At 43.7% G+C, this 12,939-nt stretch overlaps 1 protein-coding gene across 9 annotated transcripts in view; it reads left to right on the top strand.

Moving 5' to 3' along the window:
• The window catches only part of LOC129015754 (ATP-dependent RNA helicase DDX19B), a 41,979-nt gene that overhangs the window by 11,529 nt on the left and 17,511 nt on the right, over nucleotides 1-12,939 (top strand). For 4 of the 9 annotated variants that reach the window (XM_054454260.2, XM_054454256.2, XM_054454257.2 and 1 more), the window contains exons 2-4: nucleotides 9,318-9,366; nucleotides 11,545-11,598; nucleotides 12,609-12,744. In XM_054454260.2, the coding sequence (XP_054310235.1) occupies nucleotides 9,318-9,366; nucleotides 11,545-11,598; nucleotides 12,609-12,744 (239 nt within the window). The remainder of the gene's footprint in view (nucleotides 1-9,317; nucleotides 9,367-11,544; nucleotides 11,599-12,608; nucleotides 12,745-12,939) is intronic. The other 5 variants (XM_054454258.2, XM_054454259.2, XM_063654533.1 and 2 more) reach the window with 2 other exon arrangements.

The raw sequence follows: 12,939 nt of genomic DNA, 5'->3' as shown, positions 1-12,939 counted from the left end.
GTAGAGACGAGGTTTCACCGTGTTAGCCAGGATGGTCTCGATCTCCTGACCTCGTGATCTGCCCACCTCGGCCTCCCAAAGTGCTGGGATTATAGGTGTGACCCACTGCACCCGGCCTGTTTTTTTTATTTTTTAGTTCTGAGAGTTTTGACTATTTTAACTAACTTCTTGTTAGGTCAGTTTTGTTGTTGTTGTTGTTGTTGTTGTTGTTTTAAATAGGGTCTTACTTTGTCACACAGGCTGGAATGCAGTGGTGTGTACATGGCTTACTGCACCCTTAACCTCCCAGGCTCATGCAGTCCTCCCACCTCAGCCCCGCAAGTAGCTGGGACTACAGGTGTGCACCACCACACCTGGCAAATTTTTGTATGTTTTGTAGACATAGGGTTTCACCATGTTGCTCAGGGCAGTCTCAAGTTCCTGAGCTCAAGCAATCATCTGCCTTGGCCTCCCAAAGTGCTGGGATTACAGGCATGAGCCACCGCACCCGGCCATTCAGGTCAGGTTAAATTGTCATTGTTTTAACCTATTAATGTGCCTAAGAGGGTTTGTTAGGAGTAGGTAGCTTTGACATTTTCTTTTTGGCTTGAGTTTGCATCATAGAGTTATCTTTTGGATAGAACAGAAACTCATAACAATGAATCCAGTGATAATAAAAACTCAGGTATGAAATGATTAACTCTTGCTGTTTTTAGCAGGCCCAAACTAGCCATTTTGTTAACCTTACAACAACAAATTCCTGCATTTTATGAAACAGAATCTTGAGACCCTATTATTATGACATTACAGTGAGATTAAAGTGTACAGTTCACTGATAGTTGGTGTATTCAGAAGTGCGTAGCTTATATCACAGTCAATTTTAGAACATTTTCATCACCCCAAAAGGAAACTCTGTACACATTAGCAGTCACTCCCTGTTTCCCCACAAACTCCTCAGCTCTAGGCAATCACTAATCTACTTTCTGTCTCTTTAGATTTGCCTCTTTTAAACATTTCATATAAATGGAAACATATGGTATGTGATGCTTTGTGACTGGCTCCTTTTATTTAGTATAATGAACTAAGGTTCATTAGTTGTAGCATGTATCAGTACTTTATTCCTTATTGTCGCCAAATAATATTCCATTGTGTGGATATACCACATTTTATTTATCCATTTATCAATTTCTGGACATTTGGATTATTTCTACTTTTTAGCTACTATGAATAATATGGCTTTTGACTGATTAATCTACAAGTTTTTGTGTGGACATATAGTTTCAATACTCGGGTATATATCTAGAAGTGGGACTGCTGGATTATATAGTAATTCTGTGTTTAACTTTTGAGAAAGTGCCAGGATGTTTTCCAAAGCAGCTGCATCATTAATCTTTAAGATTAATATTGTCTATGAAATAATATGTCTATTTTTTTTTTATTTTTTATTTCTTGGAGACAAGAGTCTCACACTGTCTCCCAGGCTGGAGTGCAGTGGCACCATCTCGGCTCACTGCAACCTCTGCCTCCCGGGTTCAAGCGATTCTCATGCCTCAGCTTCCTAAGTAGGTGGGACTACAAGCACGTGCCACCATGCCCAGCTAATTTTTCATATTTCAGTAGAGATAGGGTTTCATCATGTTGCCCACAGTGGTCTCGAACTCCTGAGCTCAGGCAATCCATCCATCTCGGCCTCCCAAAGTACTAGGATTACAGGTGTGAGCCACCACATCTGGCCATATGTATATATATGTGTGTGTGTGTGTATGTATATATGTGTGTGTGTATATATATGTGTGTATTTTTTTTAAAAGAGATGGGGTCTCACCCTGTCACCCAGGCTGGAATGCAGTGGCAAGATCATAGCACATTGTAACCTGGAACTCCTTGGCCCAAGCAATCCTCCCACCTCAGCCTCCCTGGTAGCTGGGACTATAGGCACATACCACCACGCCCAGCTAATATTTTTATTTATTTTATTTTAAAATTTATTTAAATTTATTATTTTATTTATGTATTTATTTTTATTTATTTTTTTTTTTTGAGATGGAGTCTCACTCTGTTGCCAAGGCTGGAGTGCAGTGGCACCATGTTGGCTCACTGCAACCTCTGTCTCCTGGGTTCAAGTAATTCCCCTGCCTCAGCCTCCTAAGTAGCTGGGATTACAGGCACCCGCCACCATGCCCAGCTAGTTTTTATATTTTTAGTATAAAATATATATATTTTATATATATATTTTTCACCATGTTGGCCAGTCTGGTCTCGAACTCCTGACCTTCAGGTGATCCACCTGCCTTGGCCTCCCAAAGTGCTGGGATTACAGGTGTGAGCCACCACACCCGGTCTATTTATTTATTTATTTTTAAGACAGAGTCTCGCTCTGTTGCCCAGGCTGAAGTGCAATGGTGCAATCTGGGCTCTCTGCAACCTCCACCTCCCGGGTTCAAGTGATTCTCCTGCCTCAGCCTCCTGAGTAGCTGGGATTACAGGCATGTGCCACCACGCCTGGCTAATTTTTTTGTATTTTTTTAGTAGAGACGGGGTTTTACCAGGTTGGTCAGGCTGGTCTCGAACTCCTGACCTCAGGTGATCAGCCTGCCTCGGCCTCCCAAAGCTCTGGGATTACAGGAATGAGCCACCATGCCCAGCCTATTTATTTATTTTTTAGGAGATGGGGATCTCACTATGTTGCCCAGGCTTGTCTCGAACTCCATGAGTTCAAAGGATCCTCCCTCCTCGGCCTCCAAAAGTGCTGGGATTAAAGGCACAAGCCACCATGCCCTATCAATATTTTTATTTTTAATCTTTGTAGAGATGGAGACTCACTATGTTGCCCAGGCTTGTCTCAAACTCCTGGCCTCAAGGGATCCTCCCACTTCAGCCTCCCAAAGTGCTGGGATTATAGGCATGAGCCACTGCACCTGGCTCTCTTTTTCAATTTAGAGGGCAAAGGGATTGAAAAACTGATGAGAAGCATTTTTTTTTTTTTTTTTTTTCTGAGACAGAGTCTCGCTCTGTTACCCAGGCTGGAGTACAGTGGCGCGATCTCAGCTCACTGTAAGCTCCGCCTCCCGGGTTCACGCCTTTCTCCTGCCTCAGCCTCTGGAGTAGCTGGGACTACAGGCGCCCGCCACCACACCCGGCTAATTTTTTGTATTTTTGGTGGAGACGGGGTTTCACCATTTTAGCCAGGATGGTCTCGATCTCCTGACCTCGTGATCCGCCCGTCTCGGCCTCCCAAAGTGCTGGGATTACAGGCGTGAGCCACCATGCCCGACCAAGAAGGACTTTTTAAATATCCCTACCTCACAATTTTGCCAGAGACAATCCCTATTCAGGATAGTTCATTTACCATTAAATCTTCCTTCTTATGTTTCAAGAATCCTTTCTCAAGTAGCCTTGGAATAAAATGAAGTATAACTGAATAGTTCTCAATTATTTTGACATCTTAAAAACTATTAAAGGCACTGAAAATTATGGATATTATAAAAGTAGGGCTTTGGGCAATTTGGAAATGGTGGGAGTTTTTGTTTGTCTTGCCTTTTCATTAGTTTTCTGGATTTCAAAATGGTTTCCAATCAAGTTGCAAGAAAAATTGTTTTTTCCTTTTGATTCAAATAAATAGAGCACAGGTATCTGAATTGCTTTCAACATAAGTTTCAGCATTCAGTTCACTGACACTAAGGTGGGTAATGCAAACTTTAGTGCTGCTTTTGTGTTGTACGCTTTGAGATCCTCACAGCCAAGTAAAGGCTGTGAGTAGCTTCCAGATTCTACAGGAACCTCTTCAGAATTCTGATACATTGTAATCAAAACAACATCTGTTACTTTTATTTACAATGCCGCTACCACCTTTTCCTACACATTTCATTTTACCCTGTTAACTTTGAGTTGAACAATGTATCAACAAAAGAATGTTGGCCCAGCCTGGTGGCAAGCCCCTGTAGTCCCATCTGCTTGGAAAGGTGAGACAGGAGGATCCTTGATTCTGGTAGGTTGAGGTTGCATGAGCCATGATCATACCAATGCACTCAAGCCTGGGCGACAGAGTGAGACTCGTTCTCAAATTAATGAATAAATAAAAATATAAAAACAAAAGAATGATCTTTATTGTTGTGTGTCCTTTTATCGTTGAATATTAAAAAAACTTTATGGGCCGGGTGTGGTGGCTATACCTGTAATCCCAGCACTTTGGGAGGCCGAGGTGGGCAGATCACCTGAGGTCAGGAGTTCGAGACCAGCCTGACCAACATGATGAAACCCCATCTCTACTAAAAATACAAAATTGGTTGGGTGCAGTGGCTCACGCCTATAATCCCACCACTTTGGGAGGCCAAGGCGGGTGAATCATTTGAGGTCAGGGGTTCAAGACCAGCCTGGCCAACACGGTGAAATCCCATTTCCACTAAAAAGTCAAAAAAATTAGCCGTGCGTGGTGGTGGGTACCTGTAATCCCAGCTACTGGGAGGCTGTGGCAGAATTGCTTGAACCCAGGAGGCGGAGGTTGCAGTGAGCCAAGATCACGCCACTACACTGCAGCCTGGGCAACTGAGTGAGACTCCGTCTCAAAAAAATAAAGTAAAATAAATTAGCTGGGCATGATGGCACATGCCTGTAATCCCAGCTACTTGGGAGGCAGAATTGCTTAAACCTGGGAGGTGGAGGTTGCGGTGAGCTGAGATCGCGCAATTGCACTCCAGCCTGGGCAACAAGAGCAAAACTCCGTCTCAAAAAAAAAAACAAAAACAAACAAAAAAAACCTTTATGGTAATGGCTATTGCTATCTCATTTATACCTCATTAACTCATTTAAACTTCAGGTCTGTCATTTATTTTAGGTAGTAATTATCACCATAGGAATGAGTACTGTTAACTTTACCCCTGTAAACTTGCTCTTTTTAAAAAAAAAATTTTTTTTTGAGACAGGATCTTGCTGTGATCCAGGCTGGAGTGCAGTGGTATCTTCATGGCTCACTTCAGCCTTGACTTCCCGGGCTCCAGCAATTCTCCCACCTCAGCCGCCCGAGTAGCTGGGACCACAGACATGTGCCATCATGCCTGGGTAATTTTTGTATTTTTGTAGAGATGGAGTTTCGCCGTGTTGCCCAGGCTGGTCTCAAACTCCTGAGCTCAAGCAATCCACCCGCCTCAGCTCCCAAAGTGCTGAGATTACCCACATGAATCACAGCACCCAGCCTCTCTTTCTCTTTTTAACAGCCCTGAGTACTAGACCAGGTTAATTGGTAGGCTGTGGGGAGTGCTTTATTTATTTATTTATTTATTTATTTAGAGATGGAGTTTCGCTCTTTGCCCAGGCTGGAGTACAGTGGCACGATCTCAGCTCACTGCAACCTCCTCCTCCCAGGTTCAAGCGATTCTCCTGCCTTAGCCTCCTGAGAAGCTGGGATTATAGGCGCATGCCACCACGCCTGGCTAGTTTTTGTATTTTTAGTAGATACCGTGTTTCGCCATGTCAGCCAGGCTGGTCTTGAACTTCTGGCCTCAAGTGATCTGCCCACCTCAGCCTCCCAAAGTGCTGGGATTACAGGCATGAGCCACTGTGCCCAGCTGTTTTTGTTTTTTGTTTTTTTTTTTAAGTTCTAGGGTGCATGTGCAGGATGTGCAGGTTTGTTACATAGGTAAACATGTACCATGGTGGTTTGCTGCACCTATCAACCAACCCATCACCTAAGTATTAAGACCCACATGCATTAGCTCTTTTTCCTAATGCTGTCCCCCACTGCCCTCCCCCATTAGTGTATTCTTTATCCTTCAGAATTAGTGAAGGATTTTTACTGCTTTATAATGATTTCTTTTTGTTTGTTTGTTTTTCAGTCGGCTTTCTCCAGTTGAATGCTTTCCTTTTTGTTAATTTGCTTTCTTCTAATCTCTTTAATGTGTTCCCTTTCTTCTTCCTCTTTCCCAATACCAAAGCAGAAAGGGACCAGAAACTTCTTGTCCATTTCCATGAATAGAAATGGGAGGCTGGGCGCGGTGGCTCATGCCTGTAATCCCAGCACTTCGGGAGGCCGAGGCGGGCGGATCACGAGGTCAGGAGATCGAGACCATCCTGGCTAACACGGTGAAACCCCGTCTCTACTAAAAATATAAAAAGTTAGTCGGGCATGGTGGCGAGCGCCTGTAGTCCCAGCTACTCCGGAGGCTGAGGCAGGAGAATGGCGTAAACCTGGGAGGCAGAGCTTGCAGTGAGCCAAGATCACGCCACTGCACTTCAGCCTGAGCGACAGTGCAAGACTCCATCTCAAAAAAAAAAAAAAAAAAAAAAAAAGAAAGAAAGAAATGGGGCTCCTGGCTGGGTGCAGTGGCTCACGCCTGTAATCCCACCACTTTGGGAGGCCATGGCGGGCGGATCATGAGGTCGAGAGTTTGAGACCAGTCTGACCAACATAGTGAAACCCCATCTCTACTAAAAATACAAAAATTAGCTGGGCGTAGTGGCGCACACCTGTAATCCCAGCTACTTGGGAGGCTGGGGCAGGAGAATTGCTTGAACCCAGGAGGCGGAGGTTGCAGTGAGCCAAGATTGCACCACTGCATTCCAGTCTGGGTGACAGGGCGAGACTCCTTCTCAAAAAAAAAAAAGAGAAATAGAAATGAGGCTCCTCCATTCTCAACAAACCACCAATTAAAACATTTTTTTATTCTCCCTACCCTCCTTCCCCTTTCGCCTGTTCTTGGACTTAGAGGGACAACAGAAATGCGGCTTAATGCGGTGGTTCACGCTTATAATCCCAGCACTTTGGGAGGCTGAGGCAGGAGGAGCACTTGAGCCCAGGAGCTCAAGACCAGCCTGAGCAACACAGTAAGATCCCAACTCTACAATAAAAGATTAGCTGGGCAGGCCGGGTGCAGTGGCTCATGCCTGTAATCCCAGCACTTTAGGAGGCCAAGGTGGGCGGATCATGAGGTCAAGAGATTGAGACCATGCTGGCCAACATGGTGAAACCCCGTCTCTACTAAAAATACAAAAATTAGCTGGGCATGGTGATGCACGCCTGTAGTCTCAGCTACGTGGGAGGCTGAAGCAGGAGAATCGTTTGAATCTGAGATAGCACCACTGCACTCCATCCTGGCAACAGAGCAAGACTTGGCCTCAAAAAAAAAAAAAAAGAAAATTAGCCGGGCATGGTGGTGAGCGCCTGTAGTCTCAGCTACTTGGGAGGCTAAGGCAGGAGGATTGCCTGAGCCTTAGGAGGTTGAGGCTTCAATGAGCCATGATCATGCCACTGCACCACTCCAGCCTGGGCAACAGAGTGAGACCCTGTCTGCAGAAAAAAAAGAAAGAACCATTAGGTTGTGATTTTCATTTTCTTTTTACTAGATGATGTCTTAGGCCCTGCTTGATATTTTATGATTAGGGTTGGCTTTAGCTTGAAAGGTTAATTACTCACGCCAGACTTTCCATCTATCTAATCCCTGTGCTGGGGTCCAAGACTTACAGATGCTTTCTGACCTTTAAAAAAGTCTTTTTTGGCTGGGTGCGGTGGCTCATGCCTGTAATCCCAGCACTTTGGGAGGCCGAGGCAGGGAGATCACGAGGTCAGGAGATCGAGAACATCCGGCTAACACGATGAAACCCTGCCTCTACTAAAAATACAAAAAAATTAGCTGGGGTTGGTAGCGGGCACCTGTAGTCTCAGCTACTCGGGAGGCTGAGGCAGGAGAATGGCATGAACCCGGGAGGCGGAGCTTACAGTGAGCTGAGATCACGCCACTGCACTCCAGCCTGGGCGACACAGCGAGACTCTGTCTCAAAAAAAAAAAAAAAAGTCTTTTTTGTTTTGTTTTGTTTTTAATAAAAATGTATGACTAGAAAGGCCGGGCGCAGCGGCTCACGTCTGTAATCCCAGCACTTTGGGAGGCTGAGGCAGGCTGATCAAGAGGTCAGGAGATCAAGACCATCCTGGCTAACACAGTGAAACCCCGTCTCTAAAAAAAAAATACAAAAAATTAGCCGGGCGTGGTGGCGGGCGCCTATAGTCCCAGCTACTCGGGAGGCTGAGGCAGTAGAATGGCGTGAACCCCGGAGGCAGAGCTTGCAGTGAGCCGAGATCGCACCACTATACTCCAGTCCGGGCGACAGAGCAAGACTCCATCTCAAAAAAAAAAAAAAAAAAAAAAAAAAAATTTACGACTAGAGCACTTACTTTGCTCTGTACTACATCCAAAGACCAAAAATAGAAATATGCTACTCTGGGCACATTTCCTGTGGGGTAGCCCTGCTCCTCAAGGAGCAGTAGAAAACGAAATAGGCCCTGTCAGGAAGGTATTTGCATTCTAATAGGGGAGATAAGACCTGCTAGGATATCCCTAATATACAGTATTTGATCAAAGTCTTAGTAATTCATTCTTTGAAATGTCTCTTTCCTTTCTATTTCTACTTCAGCCCAGTAGGTATTTTAATTACACAGTGTGCCACAATGCTTCAGGCTGTTCCCAACTACAGTATCAGACACCAGCAAAAGGTGACTTGAATGTGAGGCTGCACATCAGCATACTGTGGTCTTACGGCTCTAACGTATCCGCAGCATGACTGATTCCTACCCACAGATGCTTTTCTTTTCTTTTCTTTTTGTGAGACGGAGTTTCACTCTGTTGCCAGGCTGGGGTGTAGCGGTGTGATCTTGGCTCACTGCAACCTCCGCCTCCCGGGTTCAAGCGATTCTCCTGCCTCAGCCTCCCAAGTAGCTGGGACTACAGGCATGTGCTGCCACGCCCAGCTAATTTTTGTATTTTTAGTAGAGACGGGGTTTCACCATGTCGGCCAGGATGGGCTCGATCTCTTGACCTCGTGATCCGCCTGCCTGAGCCTCTCAAAGTGCTGGGATTACAGGCGTGAGCCACTGCACCCGGCTTTACAGATGCTTTTCATCACAGTCTTCCCTTCCCAGTGTTCTCCAAAGTATGACTTCATTTTTCAAAATCTTAAATTTCCTCTTGTTTGAAATATGATTTGGAATGGAGCGATTCCCCCCCACACACAAAAGAAATATGAGAGAATGACAACTTTAATGTTATTCTACAAAGAGAGAAAGTTTATAATCAGGGCATTAAGCAAACTCACAAATTACAATTCTTTCACAGAATTTTAAGTAGAAGGTACAAATTTGGAGCATTTTTTTCCACTGATGTAGTTATCAGAAATTTTGTTTATTCTCATCAGACATTTAGTAAACGGAACAACCCAATGAATTGGTCCTAATGAATATACCTTGAGAATGGCTGTTTTATCCCCAGCTTCATTAGAGAGGCTCTGTTGATTCCAAATCTTTTTAAGTGCTTTTCCTGACACTTTCCCCCTCCCCCATATTCTCCATTTAGTTGAGCAACTTGCATCTTAAGGAAGAGAAAATCAAACCAGATGCCAATGGTAAGTAACTAATAGCTAGTTTGAAAACAAATGTGATTTCCTTCAGTATTTTTGTTTTGGCATAACAACTGTCTGGAAAAAAAATTGTATTTGTACCAGGCAGGGCATTGGCAGATACTGGTACCATTTGATTTGTAAATCAACAAACTGGATTGTATGACCAAAGTGTTTTTATTTTTTTGTTGTTTTTGTTTACTTTTTAAGAGACAGGGTCTTGCTCTGTTGCCCAGGCTGGAGTGCAGTGGTTCAATCATGGTTCACTGGAGCCTCAACCTCCCAGACTCAAGTGATCCTCCACCTCAGCCTCCTGAGTAGCTGGGACTACAGGCACAACCCACTACGCCTAATTTTTATTTTTTATTTTTTATTTTTTTGAGACAGAGTCTCGCTCTGTTGCCCAGGCTGGAGTGCAGTGGCTCGATCTCGGCTCATTGCAAGCTCTGCCTCCCGGCTTCACACCATTCTCCTGCCTCAGCCTCCCGAGTAGCTGGGATTACAGGCGCCTGCCACCACGCCTGGCTAATTTTTTGTATTTTTAGTAGAGATGGGGTTTCACTGTGTTAGCCAGGATGGTCTCGATCTCCTGACCTCGTGATCCACCGGCCTCGGCCTCCCAAAGTGCTGGGATTACAGGTGTGAGCCACTGCGAGAGATGAGGTCTCCCTGCGTTGCCCAGGTTGGTTTCTAACTCCTAGGCTCAAGCAGTCCTCCAGTCTCAGCCTCCTAAAGTGCTGGGATTATAGGAGTGAGATACTGCACCTGGTTTCAAAGTGTTTTTAATATAAGAATGAGGATTGCACACTGATAGCAAGGGTGTGGGGGGAACAAAGAATGAGGCTACTTAAGTGGGACTAATTACTAACCATGGGACTACATTGACAAAGACTAATGTTTTTCTTAATGTTCTCAATTTGGGATGAGATAGACAAAGTGTGAGCAATCTGACAGTTTACCTATCCTAATTATTCTGAAATCATATTTATCCAAAGTTAAGATTTCCATTATTGTTGATGTACTTAATATTACAGGAAGGAAATGTAACATTTGCCTTTCTCAAAATTCACTTACAATCTTTTTTGTATGAGTTTATATAACCACAGTATCATTTGACTATAAATTTATATTAATCAATTTATAGGCCGGGTGTGGTGGCTCACACCTGTAATCCCAGCACTATGGGAAGCCAAGGCTGGCGGATAACCTGAGGTCAGGAGTTCGAAACCAGCCTGACTAACATGGTGAAACCCCATCTCTACTAAAAATACAAACATTTGCCAGGTGTGGTGGTGCACGCCTGTAATCCCAGCTACTCAGGATACTGAAACAGTGGAATCTCTTGAACCTGGGAGGCAGAGGTTGCAGTGAGCCAACTGGGCAAGAGTGAGACTGCATCTCAAAAAAAGAAAAAAAAAATTATATGCATGAGTTTTTTTTGTTGGTCTTACTGCTCATTTGTTATATACATGAATTTTGATGGCATTATTGTGTTCACATATTGATAAAATACGATTTGCATAGATATTCCTCTGTTGAGCATCAAGGTGGTTTCTGATCACTAATTGCTCTAATCTTTCTATAATATTTCAGAAGTATTGATTCAATGAGGGAAATAATAGTTTTTGAGGTACAGAGAGGAGACCTAGAATAGGAAAGAATATGAGCAACAGAGGCCGGGTGCGGTAGCTCACGCCTGTAATCCCAGCACTTTGGGAGGCTGAGGCAGGCGGATCACGAGGTCAGGAGATCAAGACCAGTTTAGTGAAACCCCGTCTCTACTAAAAATACAAAAAAAATTAGCCGGGTGTAGTGGCGGGTGCCTGTAATCCCAGCTACTCGGGAGGCTGAGGCAAGAGAATGGCGTGAACCTGGGAGGCAGAGCTTGTAGTGAGATAAGATCGCACCACTGCACTCCAGCCTGGGCGACAGAGCGAGACTCCATCTCAAAAATAAATATATAATAAAATAAATATCTATCTATATATATATGTGAGCAACAGTGTTTTACACCTTTGTTTATTTAGGGACAATAAAATGTTTTTATCAGCGGCTCGGTTTCCTCATTTATTTTTTGCTCCCCAGGCCTTTTTACAAAAACTTCTAGTGTCATAGAATTTGAATTGTCCCAACTGTTGGGTATGGGATGTGATTTTGAATGATGGCCACTTTGTGTCTATAAAGGTGCTGTTGTCAAGACCAATGCCAATGCAGAGACGACAGATGAAGAAGAGAAAGGTAACACAGCCGTGGAGCTTTATATAATAACAAGCTTCTACATTCTAAGAAAGTGGATTGCTATGAGGCTTCATTTTTATACCCAGTTTGGCGTGACTTTAATAGGCGATACAGTGCTAGCATAAAAGTTCAATATAGGGGCCGGGCGCAGTGGCTCACGCCTGTAATCCCAGCACTTTGGGAGGCCGAGGTGGGCGGATCACGAGGTCAGGAGATCGAGACCATCCTGGCTAACACGGTGAAACCCCGTCTCCATTAAAAATACAAAAAAAAAAAAAAAAAAAAAATTAGCCAGGCATGGTGGCGGATGCCTGTAGTCCCAGCTACTTGGGATGCTGAGGCAGAAGAATGGCGTGAACCCGGGAGGCGGAGCTTGCCGTGAGCCAAGATTGAGCCACTGCACTCTAGCCTGGGCGAAAGAGGGAGACTCTGTCTCAAAAAAAAAAAAAAGTTCAATATAAACAGTCAATAGGTAAAGGAGTTCTAATGGTTTACGTTTAGAGAAATTTTACATTTAACAACTGAACAGTTGAACAGGGAATTATAAAAAATTTTCAGTTGAATCTCTATTGTCCAGTAAAATTAAGCTTAATGTTATTTTGACACATTTGACATGGATGACGAGAACAACTTGTCCAATATTAAGGTATAGACTTTCTTAATTCCTGTTTTTTTTTTCATTGTTGTGATTGTTACATTAATTACTTTAGGTTTATATATAGTACAAATTGGGGAGTAAATATGTGGGTCTGGATAGGAGGAATAGACAACTGCAGGAAAAGAGGGCTGTTAGAATAGTCTGGAGAAGAATATGAGGCTTAAATGGGTGATGTATCATAACTTTTTTCTTTAATAAAACTATTTTAATTTATAAGTCAAAACTATGATGTACCTTGAATTTGAATGTTCAGTACATTATTATTTAAAATACAAATGGCAGTTGAATTAGAGTAAACGCCTGGTAGGTTTCAAGGACTTTTTAAAATTCTTTGCTTTCTTTTTCCTGACAGAGGACAGAGCTGCCCAGTCCTTACTCAACAAACTGATCAGAAGCAACCTTGTTGATAACACAAACCAAGTGGAAGTCCTGCAGCGGGATCCAAACTCCCCTCTGTACTCGGTGAAGTCTTTTGAAGAGCTTCGGCTGTGAGTATTTATTCACCTTCTGACTCTTCCCCTTTGCACTGAAATAGAGATCCTAGGTCTGTTATAGATATCTTTTTACCACAACAGAGCAGTTTTAGCTAACCAAGGTTTTTTTTTTTTTTTTTTTTGAGACATAGTCTCACTCTGTTGCCCAGGCTGGAGTGCAGTAGCGCGATCTCGGCTCACTGCAACCTC

The sequence above is a fragment of the Pongo pygmaeus genome, chromosome 18, assembly GCF_028885625.2.
Source record: "Pongo pygmaeus isolate AG05252 chromosome 18, NHGRI_mPonPyg2-v2.0_pri, whole genome shotgun sequence".
Classification (NCBI taxonomy): Eukaryota; Metazoa; Chordata; class Mammalia; order Primates; family Hominidae; genus Pongo; species Pongo pygmaeus.
Note: the sequence above shows the minus strand (reverse complement) of the source record. Positions and strands in the feature narration are given on the sequence as shown.